This window comes from Sciurus vulgaris (assembly GCF_902686455.1).
Source record: "Sciurus vulgaris genome assembly, chromosome: X".
NCBI lineage: Eukaryota > Metazoa > Chordata > Mammalia > Rodentia > Sciuridae > Sciurus > Sciurus vulgaris.
This window is the reverse complement of record NC_136471.1, coordinates 99,782,224-99,800,871: the sequence shown is the minus strand read 5'-3', so window position 1 is coordinate 99,800,871 and position 18,648 is coordinate 99,782,224. Positions and strand designations below refer to the sequence as shown.

Here is an 18,648-nt window from a genome sequence, read left to right as displayed (position 1 = left end):
AACCAAGAGCTTAGAGACATGAACTCCATGTCTCATGCCAGGTACCAGGTGGGTTTAAGCAAATTATACATGCACAAATGCATACATCCAAATGCACATACCTCTACATATATTTTAAAAGCCTAATATACATATATAATGTAGACCTCTGGATATTTTCAGACTTACTAAATTTATCCACAGCTGCCCAAATTTATTACCCTATGATGCATCTCATTTATGACCATTCCATGTTACTTGACAGCAATAAAAAGCAAGAGAAATCAAGGGCATAATTCTAGGTATAGTAAAATCAAGGATATAAGAAAGAAGAATAAATTGACTGACTCCTAAAGAAAAAAATTAAGAGCAGATATATATTAATGCAGGAAATGGACATCCACAACAGGAAGGATTATTTCCTTTAAGTTTTTGAAGTTTAATGAACATAATGATTAATAAGAAACAGTTTACAAGATTAAGTATTTTAGTCATTTTGACTATTCAGAGAATTTGACAATATGCATAGCTAAATGAATAAAAGTAATTTTATACAAACAGTATAATATAATAATGACCAAACTTTAGTGCAAATCAGAATAACCATCATTGGTCTAGATCATCAGTGGAATTGATTCCTTGGTCCCATACCACTGATTTACTAGGTCTAATGACAGAATTAGTATACTTTGCATTTAAACAAGCACCCTGAGTGATTATGATGCATATTATTCTGCAAATTCAGTAATACTGTACATGAAAAGGGTTGGATCCCTGAAAAGTTTATGATATTCACACACATTTGTATATCAGTCTGTAGACTGATATCTCAACCTTAGTATTATTGATGTTTGGGATCAGATAATTCTTCATTGTAGGGGCCTTCCCTATACATTGTAGGATGTGTGGTAGCATCCCCTGCCCAGTTGTGACAACCAAAAATATCTGGAGACATATATGAATATATCCTGGGGAGCCAAATCCTCCTTGGTTGAGAACCACTACTCTATAGGAACCAAGGCCACTGCAATCTGACTTTTTTTAGTATGAATACTGATCTATCTATATCAAATCTATAATGAATGCTATCTTTCCTAAAACTCTAGGTTCTCAAAGAAAACCTTCCTGAAATGGCCTATCCACCCATTCTGTAATGTCTCAACTGTTCCACTCAAGTACTAGACACATCAGACACCATTATTTATGTGGATTTTGGCATCAGATAAATTTTCCCTTAAACCTTCTATATGAGTATTTATCACTCACAGTAAGTGAGGGATCACAGTATAGTTCTTTACTAGCCCCCCACATATAGAACCTGGAGTCATTGTTATAGAAACTCCTAGTGCATTTTCAGTCTTTATAATATGAACATACTGACTTGGGGGACGAATCTTAAAGTTAAGATAAGGCTCAAACAATAATAACCCAATCAATAAAGCTTGGTAGAATCTAGACAGCAAACATGATGGATTCAGAGCAAAATGATGTGAATTGTTAATTTCCATCATGTGTCATTTAAGACAACAGTATCTTTTTCATCTTGTAACCTGCTCCTTCATATCCACTTTCCTCCCTTGTCTACCCTACTATACCTAGTCTATATCCTGGGGAGGTGAGAAGAACACTCTTTGGGTTTTAGAAGTAACACAGCCACACTGGAACATGCAGTTCCAATACATTTTCCCATTAATTCATAAAGCAACCAGTTCTTAATGAGGTTTAAAATAAGAAAGGGTCACACAGCAGGTTCAGCGTGAGCTCCTTCACCATTTGATTCATTGACCCAGCAGATCCAGTGATACTGGAAATGTCATGGTAGACAAAGGTGTTGTCTTCAGCTTTTGGTAACCTTTAGTAGAAAAATTTGAGCAAATACCTGTTAAGATTTTAGAATGAAGCTATACATGACCTTTTTTGCTGACAACTGCCCTTCATTTGGAAAGCAGTTCCTTGCTTATAGTCAGGTCCTGGTATAGATTGAATAACTGACCAAGTGATCATAAGTCCAAAATTTGCATATGAATGAATCATAGATTCAAATTGTATTCTACTGAATTACAAAGTTAGCCATGCATCACATTCCATTATAAAATGGAAGTGATACCCATGAGCCCAGACTGAGCAGATTCAGGAGGCACAAGCAAACTACTTGAGCAGGGGTTATTTCAGGCTCCCAAGGTGACCATTTATCTCACTTCGGTTCTTCTCCTTCAACCCATACATATGACCTCATGGAGAGTGCCCTAAGAATAGTAAGAGGATAAAAATGATAAAAACAAAGACTTAGATTGCAGAAGGATTTGTACCTTCCACAGTTCTCAGCTGTAAGTGGATGGTCACTACATTTCATCACTTGTAGAGGAGCCCCCAAGGTCAATGGTGAAGGCATAGTCTCCCAAAGGTAGAACTTCAGGCAGCACATCTGCTGTCCAGCTAGTGCAGAGAGAGTCCATAGATCTATGGGTTAATTTTTTAATTTTTTTTTTTTTTGCCCAAAACAGACCTGAGAACATTGATTGTGCCCCTAAAGTAAATCTGGAATAAGTTCCTAAATAAACTACCTTCAGGTAGGGGAATAAAAAGGTATATTAATGATCTATCTTATATATGGGCAACTGAAATTCAATGTCTTTAGAGACCCCCTGAGGAACTGTGTGAAATGTGCTACAGAATTGCCCCACCAAGAAGAGGAAAACCAAGATTTATTATTCATGCCCTCATTGGCTGGTGTTAGCCTTGTGAATGCCAGATTTCCACCATTTTCATGATGTCCTGCTCTCAGACTGAACAAAGTCCCAGAAGAAAGTCCTCAGGCAGTGAAGCATAAGTTCAGTTAAAGTAGGAAGCTAGCAGAGGTCTAGGAATATTCTACTATAGCTCATGGTAAACTCAGAGGTAGGATTTAAGTTACGGTATAAACAGCATCTGCTACAGTCTGAATGATGGAGCTATGCTGATCATGAAAAACTTTGAAGGACTCACACTACAAAACTACATTAATCAAAACAATGTGGTATTTGCGTGAAGACATATATAGAACACAATGGAACAGAATAGAGGATCCAGAAATAATCCTTTACATTTACAGAATTGATCTTTGACAAGGGTGGCAAAACAAGAGAGGACAAACAGTTTATTCAACAAATGGGATTGGGGATGTAGCTTAGCATGCACCAGATTCTGGGTTTGATCCACTCAACAAATGGTGTTGGGATGATTGGATATCCACATGCAAAAGTATGAAGTCAGACTTCATCCTCACACTATGTACAAAAATTAACTCAAAACAGATTTAATGCCTAAATAAAAGGGCTAAAACTATAAAATTTTAGAAGAAAAATGAGTAAATATTTTAAATCTGGGTTAAGCAATACTTGAATTGATAACACCCGAAGCACAAGCAACAAAAGAAAAGTTAGATTAATTTGACTTTATAAAAATATTTTTTAAAAGTTTTGTTATCTGGATACCCTCAAGAAACTGAAAACAACCCATAGAATGGGAGAAAATATTTGCAAATTATCTCATATTCAGACTATGTAAAGAACTCTTACAGCACAATGGTAAAAAGATAGACCACCCAATTTAAAAAAAACAACCTAAAGACTTGAAGAGACACTTCTCTAAAGAAGATATATAAATGACCAATAAGTATATGAATAGATAATTAACATGATTAGTAACTGGGCGAATGCAGAGCCAGATGAAGAACGAGGCACAGTAGCATATACCTAGAGTCCCAGCTACTCGGGAGACTGAGGCAGGAGGATCCATTGAACCCAAGAGTTGGAAGCCTTCCTAGGCAACATAGTGAGATTCTTCCTCAAAAACTAAAAAAAATAAAAAGAAAAAAGAAAAAAATCAAGGTCCAGGGATTTAGCTCAGTGGTAGAGCACTTTCCAGGCTTGTACAAAACCCTGGATTCTATCCAGATAAACACAAAAATTTAATTAAAAATCACAATGAGATGCCACTTCACACCTTCCAAGATGGCTATACTCAAAAAGTGTTGCAGATGACAAGGAAAATCACAATGAGATGCCACTTCATACCCTCCAAGATGACTATACTCAAAAAGTGTTGCAGAAGACAGGGAAACATTGCTAGTGGGAATATAAAATAGTGTGTTCACTTTGGAAAACAATTTAACAATCCTTAAAAATGGAGTGGGGAAAATGGGGAGTTACTCCTTAAAAGTAAGGATTTCTTTTGGGGGTGATGAGAATGTTCTAAAATTTGATGTGATAATGATTGCAATCTCTGTGAATATACAAAAAATCATTGATATGTAACTTTAAATGGGTGATTTATAGGGTATGTGAATGATAGGTTAATAAGACAAATAGTCATTTTTCCTCACAATGTAACATTTTCATCCTTTTCCTAACTGCCTCCTTCTCCTGTGTTAATGTTGTTTGTGAAAGAAGAGAAACATATTTAAAAACTTCTTTGCTAATGATCCTTCATTACCCAAGAGCCTCCAGAAGAAACTGTGTTGTTTCTATCTTAATTGCTTTGCTTTAGATTTCTGTATATAACTAGAATTTCTTAGGAAAAATGGCATAATTATTAATTTAAAATCCATCTTGATACAAGGGCATCTTTTATACCTGAGTGTAATGCTTCTCTTTTTCCAGAGATGAGGCTGTGAAACTCAGAGACCCACTGGATGAGCTGGTCACTGTGTAAGCCTTGAGACAAGGGTTGAGAATATAATGAAATACCAGCATGAGCAAACACACAAGAATATATTGCCAGTCCTTGAAGTTGTGTCAGAAGCTGTAGATAGCAATTTGGTACTTAAAAACATAGAGGGAGAAAACCCATAAAAAATGCAAACCATTGTGCAAATACAATAACAAAACCAGTTGGTATACGAGTTCCCTAGTGAAGTGGGAAATGGGTGGGTAAAGGAAAAGGAAAAGGCTAAGTAGGGGACCCAGGAGATTTAGTGGCTCAGAGAGTGAAGGTTCTTGGTGAACTAGGTGGCGAACGGGGAGAATCAGCACAATCTGATGGGTAAGTGTCAGAAGCAGCCAAGTAATAATGGGATGCACCCATCCATCCCTTCAGTTCTGGCTATAAGGAGCTCGTTGATAACTTTAGAGAAAAGGGCCCCTGTGAATTTTTGAGGATGCAAGTCAGATTTTAGGAAATAAAAGGATATGAAAGAAACACAGGCATCATTTGAATTTGACTCTTGAAAGAAGAACACAGAGTTGGGGGGTATAGCTCAGTGGTAGAGCACATGCTTGGTATGTATGAGGCCCTGGGATTTGATCCCCAGCACCAAATAGTAAAAAGTAAAAAAAAAAAAAAAAAAGTGAATGGCAACTGGAAAAGATAGATGTTTTCAGTGTTGCTGCATAGAGTTGTAGAGTACAGAGGCTTTTTCAAGGTCGAGTGAAGGAAGCTACTTATGTTTCAAGAAAGCTTGGCTGGGTTGGGGTTGTGGCTCAGTGGTAGAGTACTCACCTAGCATGTGTGAGGCCCCATGTCTGATCCTCAGCACCACATAAAAATAAAATAAAGGTATTGTGTCCACCTACAACTAAATATATATATATATATATATAACAAAGCTTGGCTATCTTAGCTACCTCCATTTGGAAAGGGGAATAAAATTGTTTTATTAACCTTTAATACAGCACAATCCTGCCATCCTATTTAGTGGGTCTCTTTATAGATGATTTTTTTATTTAAATCATTTTTATGAACTACAAAAAAGAAACTATCAGAAGATTTCTCTTACAAGCTTTTTCACAAAACAGTGGGACTACACAGGTTCCAAGGAATTCATATGAATTGGATAGGCATGTCCCTAAACCAATACAGAAACTGTTTATTTTCTAGACGATTAAAGAAAGATATTTGGCAGCTTCTGCAGTGACCTATGATACTGTAATAGCGCTCACTTCCTTTTTGCTTAACTAAATCATGAAAGTACAGAGAGATGAAACTTTTCAACGTACCAATCAGTAAATGCTACTTGCTTGCTATAAACTTGGCTTATCTTATAGTACCAACAATAAAGTATAATGTGGGAGCCATAAACTGTCTCCTGTCAATAGCCTCCTGTTATGAACATTGGTAGATTAAATATGTGATTTCTCAAAGGGACTTAAGTATTTTAGGTACAATTCCAGGGACATTGTGTTCCACTGGACATCGATAATTTCTGCTGTGTCAGTACTTTTGAGATTAAAGGTCATTTTGGAAAAGTAGTAAAGTTTCAGAACATAGACACAAAATAAATTTGGTACTAATACTCTAGATTTTTTAATTCCTTTTATTTTTTAAAGAGCAGTAGTCATTTGAAAGTCTATTCCTACAGCTCCTGCCTCACCATCTTAGGTCACAAAGATATTTCTTGCTGAGAAGTGGTTTAGGATTGAGAAGCTGCTATGCCTTGGTGAGAAACTATAGGATCACATTTAGGAGACATAAGATCCCTGCTTCTCAGGCAGTCCTCAGCCAAAAGACATCCCCAGGAACCTCTTACTGAATTGCTTTAGGGATTCATACATATGACAGTAGTTGTGAACTGTCTAGTCTAGAAGTAGGCCATGGAGGAACTAAGCCCTTTCATTTACTTGTGAGAAAGGAGGAAGTGTCCTGTAGTTGCTAGTTCCCCACATATATACATTTCTTTGTGGCAGATTTAGGTTTTCTGTGCCTTAAGAACAGAGAAGCCAGAAAACAATGAGAGTGTTAACAGGATGAAAGTTTGTCATAGAAGGTCCTCATGGTCTTCTTTTAGAACATTCCATGGCTCCCATTCCTAAGGAGATTGCCAGGCCAGAGTCTCCTCTTTTCTCTGAACACTCCACTTCTCCTGCCTCATTTGTGTTTTATCAAGGCTCAGATTACGGGATGCTTAGGCATCACCCTGTGAAAAACTTTACTGGGAATATGGAACACATTTTGTTGAATTATATTTGTAATGCTTTTCTTAATGTCTCTAGATGATTGAGAATATTTAAATTTTGTAAATAAAATATTATTTTTCAGAGTAGAGATAAGATTTGTTTGAGACTATTCTTGAGTAGAAGTGCATTGTACAGAGGAAAATGGAGATTTTTTTTCCTGATTTCAATTTAGGGAAGAATTATAAAAAGAACCAGCTGTTCTGAAAGCTGTCCAAACTATTAATTTAACCCCAGACTCTCTCTTCTCCATAGCGATTTTTGTGTTCTCTGTAAAATGTCTCTGACCATTTTTCTCAGAACATGTGCTAGCATTTTTCAAAGTTGGCCATGTTTCCTTGGCAGTCTTCTTATACCCCTGGGCCTTCTTAGTCTCTATTTTTACTACTTCAAAACAGAAAAGATGCATGTGGAAGATTTATAAGTTTCACATTTCAGAGTTCTCTTTCTTTTAGTGGGGAAGTGTAAAATGTCTCTAGAACAAACCTATCTCTACATTTCATCAACCATGTAGGAGGCAGGAAAGCACATTTTATGAGCAAAGGCTTTGGGAGCAGGAAATTTCCGTTCTACTATTTACTAGCTACTGTCACTGGGCTTTAGTTTCCTCATTTATAAAATGGAAATATTAATAGTGCTTGCCTTCATAGGGTTGTGGAGAGAATAACATGAGATAACGCGTATGAAGAACTTTAGCCAGTGCTAGACATGGAGAAAGATCTCAATAAATGTTAGTGATGATGGTGGCAATGATGATAAAGGATTTAGAGTCTGAAAAGTTGTATTGCTCCATTTCAACATAGCATTTTCAGATGAGAAATCAGATCGCATAATCTAGCAAGGTTATTTGAATTTGCTGTGTGGAAGGGAAATTTACTTCTTTGTCACTTAATGGATGCCATATATTCTTACTCAACTGGGGTATATGTGTGTATGCATGCATGCTGTTATATTTTGTGTCCCTGCCTTGAAAACCAGTTTTTCTTGAATTTGTATGAAAAATCTAACACAAATTTTGGTATTGTGCATTACACGCAGTAATATTTCTGCAAATATTTAAAACCAAATTCTCATGTAAAATTTTACTAGTAAAAATATTTTTATCTTATTAATAGTTAGAAGAATTTATTTTGAAAGTACGGCTGTCCCTCAGTGTTTGCAGGAGATTGATTCCAGGACCTGCTGTGTAAACCAAGATCTAAGGATGTTCAAGTCCCTTATATTAAATGACATAATAATAGAAAGGCATAGTATTTACATACAATCTACATACTTCCTCCCATATACTTTAAATCATCTGTGGATTGTGTATAATGCCTACTGCGATGTTGATACTGTATAGTTACACTGTATCATTTATGGAATGCTGAAAAAAATCTGCACATGTTTAGTATAGATGCAATTTTAAAAAATATTTTGACCTATGCTTTTTTGGATCTGTAATTTCAGAACACAAGAATACAGAGGGCTAACTATAAATGGAATTAAGTAAGACCTTAGAAACTATCTAGCCTTGGTCTCTTTTCCTAAGGATTCAACCTCACTTACCCTTACTTTTGCTTAGCACAGTGTGTGTCACACAATGAAATAAAGTAAATGGTTGCAAAACTGAGCTGTCTTCATGTTAGGAATATTGGTATCAAGCCATATAAACCTACTTGTACTAACAAGAAGTTTACTGAGTAGAAATGAGAGGAATCACAGAATCAACATGAGGCTGAAGGACTGCACTTGAGAATGAGCACAGGTTAGGAGAGCTCTGGCAAGTTAGGGGCAGTAACCCTAACTATGACCTTTGTACTAGGAAACATCTGCACAGCGTACTGCCCCAGAGAAAGAGAACCCACATGTCACTTTCTTCTATACATGGGTGATGATCTCCAGGATCAGAGTATTCTGAGGGTGTATGATTGACCAGTGTCATTTAACAGGCTCACAAGTGGGCTATATAGGGAGGTATGGGGGAGGAAGAAGAGGAAACTAACCCATTATCTTCTGTAATGGCAGTTAGTACTGAGGACCATCCTCCCTACCTAGCTATACACAGAGGACTAGAGACAATTTCCCAAAAGAAACCATGGTACTAGTATGAAAGGAGAAAGGATGCTGGGCAGCCCCAAATGGCAAATGTCCATTATTCCACGTTGCTAACATTCTGATTCTTGACATCAGACATAGTCTATCATGTAGCCAGTCTTGATTTAGCCTGTATAAACCTTAAAATATGGTCTGAGATAGTCTACTTTGCTATTAATGTCATTTATATTGTCTCAAGATAGTCCTCTATGTCCTCATCTTGTTCTCCTCTGGGCAGGAACATCCTTCTAAGAGATTAGATAAGAACTCAGGAGTTAGGAATATTATACCCTCAGCATTAGATGCTAGGATGAATTTACTTATTTATTTACTCAAATAAGTAGAAACAAATCAAAAGCTATGATATCCTGTAAGTTAAAAACAACTAGTACAGCACTGGGAAAATGTTGATAATTTTATTAAAGTTGGGCCTGTGTAGGTACAATATATTTACTTTTCATCAGAGGGAATGCTTCTGATATAGTAAAGGATCCTGTTATTTTGAACATGACTATCTTAAGTTGGTTGGTTCTTGTATTTTTTGAATGCCATTCTAACTTAAGATATCACTCTTTTCAACTAATACTCTTTGCTTTTATGTTTCAGGGTAGAACTTATCCATTTCGGGGAGCATTTCCTCCCGTGTGGAATCCTCTTGCATATCTGGATTACAATAATCTGTGGCGAACGATGGATAACATGGGAAAGGAGGTAAAATGTGTGTTCAGTTTGCATATGACCTATTCCTGAAATAGTAGTGACACCTGTTTTATATCCTTCCCTGGGGCAGGGAATATTGCTCTGGACATTGATGCATATGATTTCCAGTGCACCAACAACTCAGCAAAGCTGGTAGATTTTCTGCTCAACAAATGGATAAAATGAGCACCAAGAGGTTATATAATTGACCCAAGACCACACAGCAAGGGAACCAGTATTCAAATTTATTCCTGCTGATACTAATTCCAGTGTACCTTTGATCCTATGCCATTAAGCATTATATGACATTTCTGCCAAATATCTCTACTTAAGGTAATCTTGTCCATTGTAATACCACTTTAAATAGTAAAGGAAGGAAGAACTTGCTGCCCCAAGGTTTTGTTACTTAGTTTCAGGCTCTATAAATTTGAATTGGGACCTAAACTGGGTATTAGCTTTCAACATAATGTTATTATTATTATTATTTTCATGATCATCCTAATCATAATTACACATAAATTTATACATGTTCTTATATATAATTATGATTATCATCATTATTATTTTATCAACAACATTAAAGCTAAAGAGCTCTTCCACACATACATAGAATTCCAAGCCGATCACACATTCCAACAGAGACCAAGAAATAAATTTTTAGAGGTTCTCATAAAAGCCTCTTTGAGGGTTGGTGGTGGCATTTACCATAATACCTGAGCATGGGACCTCCTTTCCTTGCAGATTCCAGCTGATGCGCCCTGGCAGGCCCCTCATGCTGAGGAATGGGACAAGATGACCATGAAAGATCTTATCGATAAAATCTGCTGGACAAAGTACACTTGATTATTTAAAGTTTACTTTTTATCTCCCCCTCTGATCCTTTCTATCCTGTCTCGAGCTTTATAAGTAACTTATAGGAAAAAATGTTAAGAAGAATTCTAATAATCTACCAGTTGATAGTAACTTTGAGGGCACTTTAGGTACTTCAGAGCAGGTTTGAACTGAATGAATAAAAAAATTAGGTACCTGAAATAGGACATCTTTTGATGAAAGAGTCATATGGTCTTCAATAAAACCAGTTAATGATGTTTTTCTATTATGTACAGGTTGCCTACAAAAGTTGTTTGTGATGATATTTGAAAAATAATTCCAGAGATGTAGAATAATTGGAAACTAGAGGGAATCTAGGAAAATAAAAACTATTTAATAGTCTCAGTTAAAATCTGTGTTATTCCTTTAGTATCTTATAGTTCACCAGTACATTTATGACTTAATGACAGAGATACCTGCTGACAGATGTTTTCTTAAGCAATTTCATGGTTGAATGAACATCCTAGAGTGTGTTTTAACTAAGATGACTACTACATCATTAGGCATATAATCTCATGTGACCACCATCATACATGTGATCCACTGTGGACCAAAATGCCATTATGTGGAACATGACTGTATTTATTTTACATGTGTTTTAATCTATTAATATGCATGTTTATGTACATATTAGCACATATTTATTTGGGGTCTACTATATGAAGGTACTATGTCAGACACTGAATAAGGAATGGTGGTGAACTTGTCATGAAGCTTATATTCTAGCAAGCAAGACTTACATTGAACATATAGTCTAAGAGAGTGCCTGCAACAGGTGCAAACTCATCTGATTTGAGAGTAAAATAAAGCATTTCTTGATGCAGCATTCTTAAAACTGAAACTTAGGAATTAGTACATGAATTTAAAATGACCTGCAGGGGTCATGGGGGAGAGACAGGAAGGATGCATGGTTTGGGGGATAGTTTCTTCTCGGAACAGCCCTCAGGACAGGACATGTAGATGGTATTGGGGTGTAGTATCTTCTAAGAATGGTACAAAGAGGCTGTAGGAAGGCAGGGAATGTCAGATATTGTAGCAGGATGGTATCTTTTGTCATAGGAATGAGTTAGTAACAAGGCTTAGGAGTAGAAAAGAACAGTGTGCGATATGTTGTATGATTTGGGGGAATAATATCACACAATAATGAGTTACAGATGCTGAGAAGGGTGGATGATGTATATGTTTTAGTATCTTTTAGGAATGACCACAGGGCCAGGGTGGGAGACAGAAAAGGTAAATGGTATGGAGTGGATAGTGTCTTCCAGGAATAACCCACAAGGGCAGGGAACACAGGAATAGTGGATGTCATCATGGCAGGAAGATATCTTCCTCATAGGGACTTGGAAGAGACAGAAGCGTAGATGAGGTAGGGATGTATATTGCAGGAATGAATCAAAGCTGCTGGGGGGGAAATAAGGTAAGTTAGATGATGTAGGGGGATACTATCTTCCAGGAATGACCTACAGGGGCAGATAGAGACAGGATGAAGGGATAGTGTTGGGGGGAGGGTAACTTTCAGGAATTATCCACCGAGTAGCATCTGGGAGACAGGAAGGATGGGTGTTATTTGGGAACTGGTATTTTACAAGAATGAGCCAGGGTCAGAGGTTCTAATCAGGAAGAATGGATGGTGTGGCAAGATGGTATCTTCCAGGGACAACCCACAGATGCAGAGAGGCGATAGATGGAGAGTGGATTCTGACAGTAATGATAGTTTCTTCTGGGCATGTGCCTAAGGATTGGGGGGGAAAGATAAGGAAGCTTGTGTGTTGGGGGTAGGCAAGAATATCTTCCAGGGACGAGGGAGACAGGAAGGGTGGATGGTATTAGGACAACATTGTCTTTCAAGAATTATCTACTGGGTGGAGGAGTAGGGTGGGAAGATAGGACACAGGGAAGTTGTGATGGTATCTTCCAAGAATGAGCCATTGTGACTGGGGGAGGGGGGAAACAGAGAATGGACAGTGAAGAGAAGGGGATAGGATCCTTAAAGACTGATTAAAAGGAATTTTGGGAACTCAGGTAAGGATAGAGTGAATGGGATGATATCTTCCAGGAATGATCAACAGGAGCAGGAGGAGACAGAATGGATAAAGGGTATTGAGGGTATATCTTCTATGAATGAAGCTGGGGGAAGAGGAGACTATGGATCATGTAGGGGTGAGGGCAGGTTATTGGGAAGTAGCTTCCAGGAATTAGTCTTAGGGACTGGGAATAGGCTGGGAAAGGTAGATGTGGTGGTAATGACATCTTCCAGGAAGGACCCACAGTGACAGACAGAAAGGTGAATGGGGTAGGGTGATGCAATCTTCCAGGAATGACCCAATGGGACAGGAAAGATGGATGTTGTGGCAGGTTGGTATCATCCAGTAATGCACAAACAGGCTTGGGGAAAATGGGAAGATTATATGTTTTAGGAATGGAATGATATCTTCCAGGAATGACCCAGAGGGCAAGGGGAAGATGAGGGATTGAATGGTGAGAATATTATATTCCAGGAATTCACATCAGGGCTTAGGGGAGACTGGTGGAATGTGTAAATAATACTTTGCAGTAGAGACTCAAGGGGCAAGGTAAAACAAGATGTGTAGATGGAGATTGGGGTGTGTGTATGCTGGTATCAGAAGGTGGCACTGGATAGTATAGGAAAGAAAAGAAGAACAGATATGGGTAGGATGGTGTCTCCCAAGGATCTTGGTCCATAGGGGTAGGGGAAACAAGAAGGGTGGATGTCGTTTGTAGAATGGTGTCTTCCTGGAATGATCCAATGCATGTGGGTGGTAGGCAGGAAGCATGGATGTTTTGTGGGGGTTCTGATATCTTTTAAGAATGAGCCCAGATCATAAGGGAGATGGGAGGGAAGGTGGATGAGGAAGTATTTCCCAGGAAAGAGTTAGGGTCCAGGAAGCAAACATAAAGAATAAGTAGTTTGGTAAGATGATGTCTTCTGGGAATGACCCACAGGTACAGGGGTAGATAGGAAAAGTTGGATGATGTAGAGGGGTGGTATTTTCCAGAATTAATCCATGGGTATAAGAGAGAGAAAGAAATGGTAGATGTATGTTTCATGAATGATCCATAGGAGCTGGAGGACTCAGAGAAAGTTGGATGATAGAGGATAAGATATTTCCCATGAATGAGCCAAAATCAAGTTAGGAGAAAGAAATAATGGATGCTAGGGCAGGAAGGTACATTCAAGGAGTGACCCACAGAGGGATGCTAGAGGGTGGATCCTGGAGAGTGTGGTATCTTCTAGGAATACACCATAGAGGGTAGGTAAAGACACATGTGGGAGTGTGTGGTAGATGATATATCTTCCAGGAATGACCCATAGGGGGAGACAGGAAAGGTAGACATTTTGGGGAGGGTGGTATCCAGGAATGACCCATAGGGGGTGGGGGGAGAGAGGCAAAGTAGGACAGTTGCTGGAGATGGTATTTTTGTGTTGGGGCAGAATGGTATATTCCCAAAGCAGCGGTGGGAGCAGAGTAGGGGCAGTAGTTGCAGGGAGGAGGTTAGACAGGATGGTGGGTAGTGGTTGAGAGGATAGTGTCTTTCAAAAGTACTCCAAAGGGGAGCTAAGGGAAACAGGAAAGGGTAGATGTGGTGTGGTGATGTATATTCCAGTAATGACCCAAGGGTACCTGGGGAAGACAGGGAAAGTCGGATGATTTAGGGGGGTGGTGTGTTCCAGGAATTACCCACAGAGGCAGAGGGAGAAGGAGAAAAGAAGGGTGGATGATGTTTGGGAGATGGTCTTCCAAAAATGAGCCAGGGTAAGGGAGATAGTGTATAATGTAGCAGGATGGTATATTCCAGGACTGAAAGGGGTAGGGGTAGGTGAAAGAGTGGGTAGTCTGTCTTGGGGATAATATCTTCTCCAGGTACAACACAGAGGCTGAGGGGAAAACAGAGAAGAGTAGATGTGGTGGGATGTGGGATATTGCAAATAAAAAGGGCTGGAGAATCTAGCTCACTGGATCACCCCTGTGTGCTCCTGGGGAAAACTACAAAACAACAAACAAAAAAGGGTAATGGTATCTTCCTCAAATGAGCCAGAGTCAGGGGAGAGGAAGGAAGAGTAATTATGGGGTAGGTTTATATCTTCTGGAAATGAGCTGCAGGGGCTGAGGTAAGACAAGGAAGGTATGATATTTTATGGGAAAAAAAGGAGGGTTGAGCAAAAGAACTGCCAGTTTGGAATGATGTTGTATTCTGGGACTTGCCCAAAGGAGCCATGGGGGATTATATGGTGGAAAATGAAGGGGGTGGGGTTAATAGTATCTTCATAGAATGATTTTCTTGGTCTGGGGATACAGGTTAGTCTAGAAGTGATCAGGATGGTAGATTCCAAAAATGATCCACAGAGGCAGGGGGAGACAGGATAGGTGGTTTGTTTGGGGGATGGTGCATTCCAGGAATGATTCACTGTGTTTGGCGGGGAAAGCAACACTTCCTCTGCCATAGGATTTTGTGAAGATGGTATGTTCCAGGAATGTTGAAAAGGGGAGACAGTGTGAATGGTGTTGGGGATATATCTTCCAAGAATGATCCAAAGGGTTGGGAGAGGAGGGGAAGAGATGGTGACTTCTGGGGGGGGGGGGCAAAGGAAGTATCTTCCAGGAATTAGTTGTGTGGTCTAGGGAGAGGCAGGAAAGGGTAGATATGGTAGGGATGGTATCTTCCAAAAATGATCCACTGGAAAGTGTAAGGGAGACAAAGTTACATGTAGGTGGGATGGTATAATTCAGGAATGGTCCACAGAAGCAAGGGAGCAGTGGTAGACTGGAAGGTGGATTCTGGAGGGTGTGGTGTCTTTCAGGTATGCACCATAGGAGATGGGGGAAGTCAGGTGGAGGTGTGGTGAATGATGGTTTCTTCCAGGAATGACCCACAGATACAGGGGGAAACAGTATGTGTGGATATTTGGGGTGGATAATATCTTCCAAGAATAACTGATAGGGATAGGGAGGGAAGACAGGGAAGATAGAAGGATTTCAGGGGATGGTATTTTCTAAGAACTGACCCATGGAGTTATGGGAAAGTCTGGGAGGGTGGCTGCTGGGGAAGGATGGTATATTCCAGGAATGATCCAGAGAGGCAGGGGGAGGCAGTATGTGTGAATGGTATTGGGACAATGGTATCTTCCTGGAATGTGGATGGAATGGTGGGAAGGTGGGCATAAAAGGTGGAAATTGTCAGGAAGGATGTTATTTTCCAGCAAGGATTGCCACATAGATGTTGGGTGAGACAGGGAAAGTTGGATTATTTGGGAATATGGTATGTTCCTGGAATTACCCACAAGAACCAGGGCATAGAAGGATGGAGGGGTACAGGGGATGGTATCTTCCACGCATTTCCCAAGGGGATTGGGGGAAACAGGATGGATGTATTGAATTGAGTGGATGATAGCTGTTAGGAGTGAGCCACTGAATAGGGTAGGATATACAAGGAGTTTTGATATAGACGAAATTAGATAAATCACCCACAAGAGGCAGGGGGAAGTTAGGTTGGATTTTGGGAGAATGGCTTTCCAGGATTGATCCACTGAATGAGGGGTGCAAGAAGCATGAAAGTTGGGGGATGGGGTTTGTGGTTTGTCCCAGGAAAGAGCCAATAACAGGAGGGACACTGGAACCTTGCATAGTGTAGCAGGGCAGTATCTTTCAGGAATCATGCACAGGGATTGGGGGAGACAGGAAGGGTGGATGATATATTCCAGGTATGACCTAAAGAAGATGGGAGGAGAGAGGGAAGGATAGAGGTGGTAGGAAGGGTATGTTCTAGGAAGGAGCCACAGTGGCAGGGGGATACAGGGCAAGTTGTGTGCTATAGGGGGATAATATCTTCTAGGCAGAGAGAACAGGGAACAACTTTTGTGAGGGTCCTGTGAAGGGAAAGATATAGACAGGTTTAGCAGCTGAATGGTTAGTGTGCCTGGATCATAGAGATAATAAGAATAAATGGTGATTGGGCACAGTGGCACATGCCTGTATTCCCAGCTGCTCAGGAGGCTGAGACAGGAGGATCGAGAGTAAGAGTGAGGCGCTAAGCAACTCAGTGAGACCTTGTCTCTAAATAAAATACAAAATAGGGCTGGGGATGTGGCTCAGTGACCAAGTGCCCCTGAGTTCAATCCCCAGTATCCCACCCCAATAAAAGAATAAATGGTGTCAGGGAAGGTTGGGTACTGGTTGAACAGCCTGTTGTGCAATATGTATTGGCTACATTTGAGATTGAACCTTTCTGTTTTAGACTATTGAAGGGTTTTAAGCAGAAGCTTGGGGATTTTTTTTTAGTTTTATAATTTTAAAAGACCTCATTGCATATAGGACAGAAAAGAATATGAGAGGGAATCTGTAGGCTGACCAGGTAGGAGCTCCCACTTTTGTGGGCCTGGTGAGAGATAGTATGCCCTGAACTAGGGCAGAGGCAAAAGAAATGGAGAATAGAGGATGTTTGTTAAAATGGGTAAAAAACAAAAGTCCCTAATGATCCCCAATAAGCTCATTGACCCTTAGACACAAGTATGCTTAGCATATTTGGAGCTAACCCAAAATTAATTAGTTAATTAATTAATTTCTTCTTCCTCCTTCTCTTCTTCTTCATCTTTGCTTTAATTTTTTTTTTTTTTTTTTTTTTTTTTGGTCGGGGATACACAGTACTGACTGGGGATTGAATCCAGAGGCTTGTGCATATTAGACAAGTGCTTTACCACTAAGCTACATCCCCATCCTTTTTTGTACAGTATCTTGCTAAGTTGATGAGGCTGGTCTCAAACTTTCAATCTTTTTGTGTCAGCCTCTGGAGTAGCTGAGATTATAGGCTCCATAATTTCTTAACAGAGGGAGAAAACTTATCTTCCCCAAGACTAAAATGCATTCCTTTGGAACTTGAGCCTATGGGGATTTTTGTTTTCCTCCAAAAGCAATGGAAATACTTGCTAAACATACTACATTGCATTTTTTTTATGATACTGGGGCTGAACCCAAGGGTGCTTTACCACTGAGTTGCATTCCCAACACTTTAAATATTTTATTTAATTTTGAGGCAGTATCTCACTAAGTTGCCAAGGCTTGCCTTGAGCTTTCAATTCACCTGCCTCAGCTTCCTGAGTAGCTAGGATTATAGGCATGCACCACCACACCTGGTTCTACTTGCAATTTGAAAACATGTGCTCCTGTGAATCATGTACATATTGTCCTCTCTTGTTCTGTGAACAGGACTGCAAGGCAGTTTGCTTCTCTTTTTGTGAATATCAATGTGACCTCTGAGCCCCATGAGGTATCTGCCCTGTGGTTCTTGTGGTATGTGAAACAATGTGGTGGAACAACTCGGATATTCTCAGTCACCAATGGAGGCCAGGTACGGCATGCCTGTTCCAAAATTGTAACTGTATTTGTAATTTTGCCCTCATCCAGCACAATGTCATAATAATTGATTTAGTATTTCCAATCATGAATAATTAGCAGTGTAAAATGATCTCAAAAAACATGTCTGAAAAAAATTTCTCCTTTCCTTTTTCTATTCCTGAAAAGAAGTTCATAGGTAAAGAATGTTTCATTTTGAATTAATTCTGTCCTGGGAATTACATTCTTTCCTTTTGGAGGTAGGAAAAATTAAACAAGTTAATATAGGAGAAGCTAGAAAACTAAAATAAATTAGTTTCAAAAAAGTTTTAGTACTTGTAAAATTATTGTACTGAAGCCATCTCTATTCTAAATATAAGGCTTTTGTTCCACTTTTTCATAGTTATTTATTTATATTAACTGTTATATAATGGAAACGACTGTTCTAATTAACACAGTGATTTATGACCATTCTTTCCATAGTAAATTCTACAGTTTGGATTCTAAATTTTTGCTGTTCCATTTGTATTTGCCCAGTTTCCATACCACTTCCATAACTGATAAGTGAACTCATTTGATTCATTGACTGTACACATAGCAACCTGGTAGCAAAGCCAGAATTCTAGTTCCCTGGTTCTTCAGACTCTGAGATTCTTTCCATCAAAGCTCCACATTCAAAGAGAATGAGTATCTCTTTTCTAGGATTGTAATGCCTGGGAGGGAAGAGGTTTAATTAGTAGCAGTTT

At 39.1% G+C, this 18,648-nt stretch overlaps 1 protein-coding gene across 1 annotated transcript in view; it reads left to right on the top strand.

Moving 5' to 3' along the window:
- Positions 1-18,648, top strand: part of MAOA (monoamine oxidase A) — a 70,502-nt gene that overhangs the window by 33,798 nt on the left and 18,056 nt on the right. Inside the window, exons 4-6 of the mRNA XM_079123494.1 lie at positions 9,591-9,695; positions 10,425-10,516; positions 17,777-17,918. Of these exons, the coding sequence (XP_078979620.1) occupies positions 9,591-9,695; positions 10,425-10,516; positions 17,777-17,918 (339 nt within the window). The remainder of the gene's footprint in view (positions 1-9,590; positions 9,696-10,424; positions 10,517-17,776; positions 17,919-18,648) is intronic.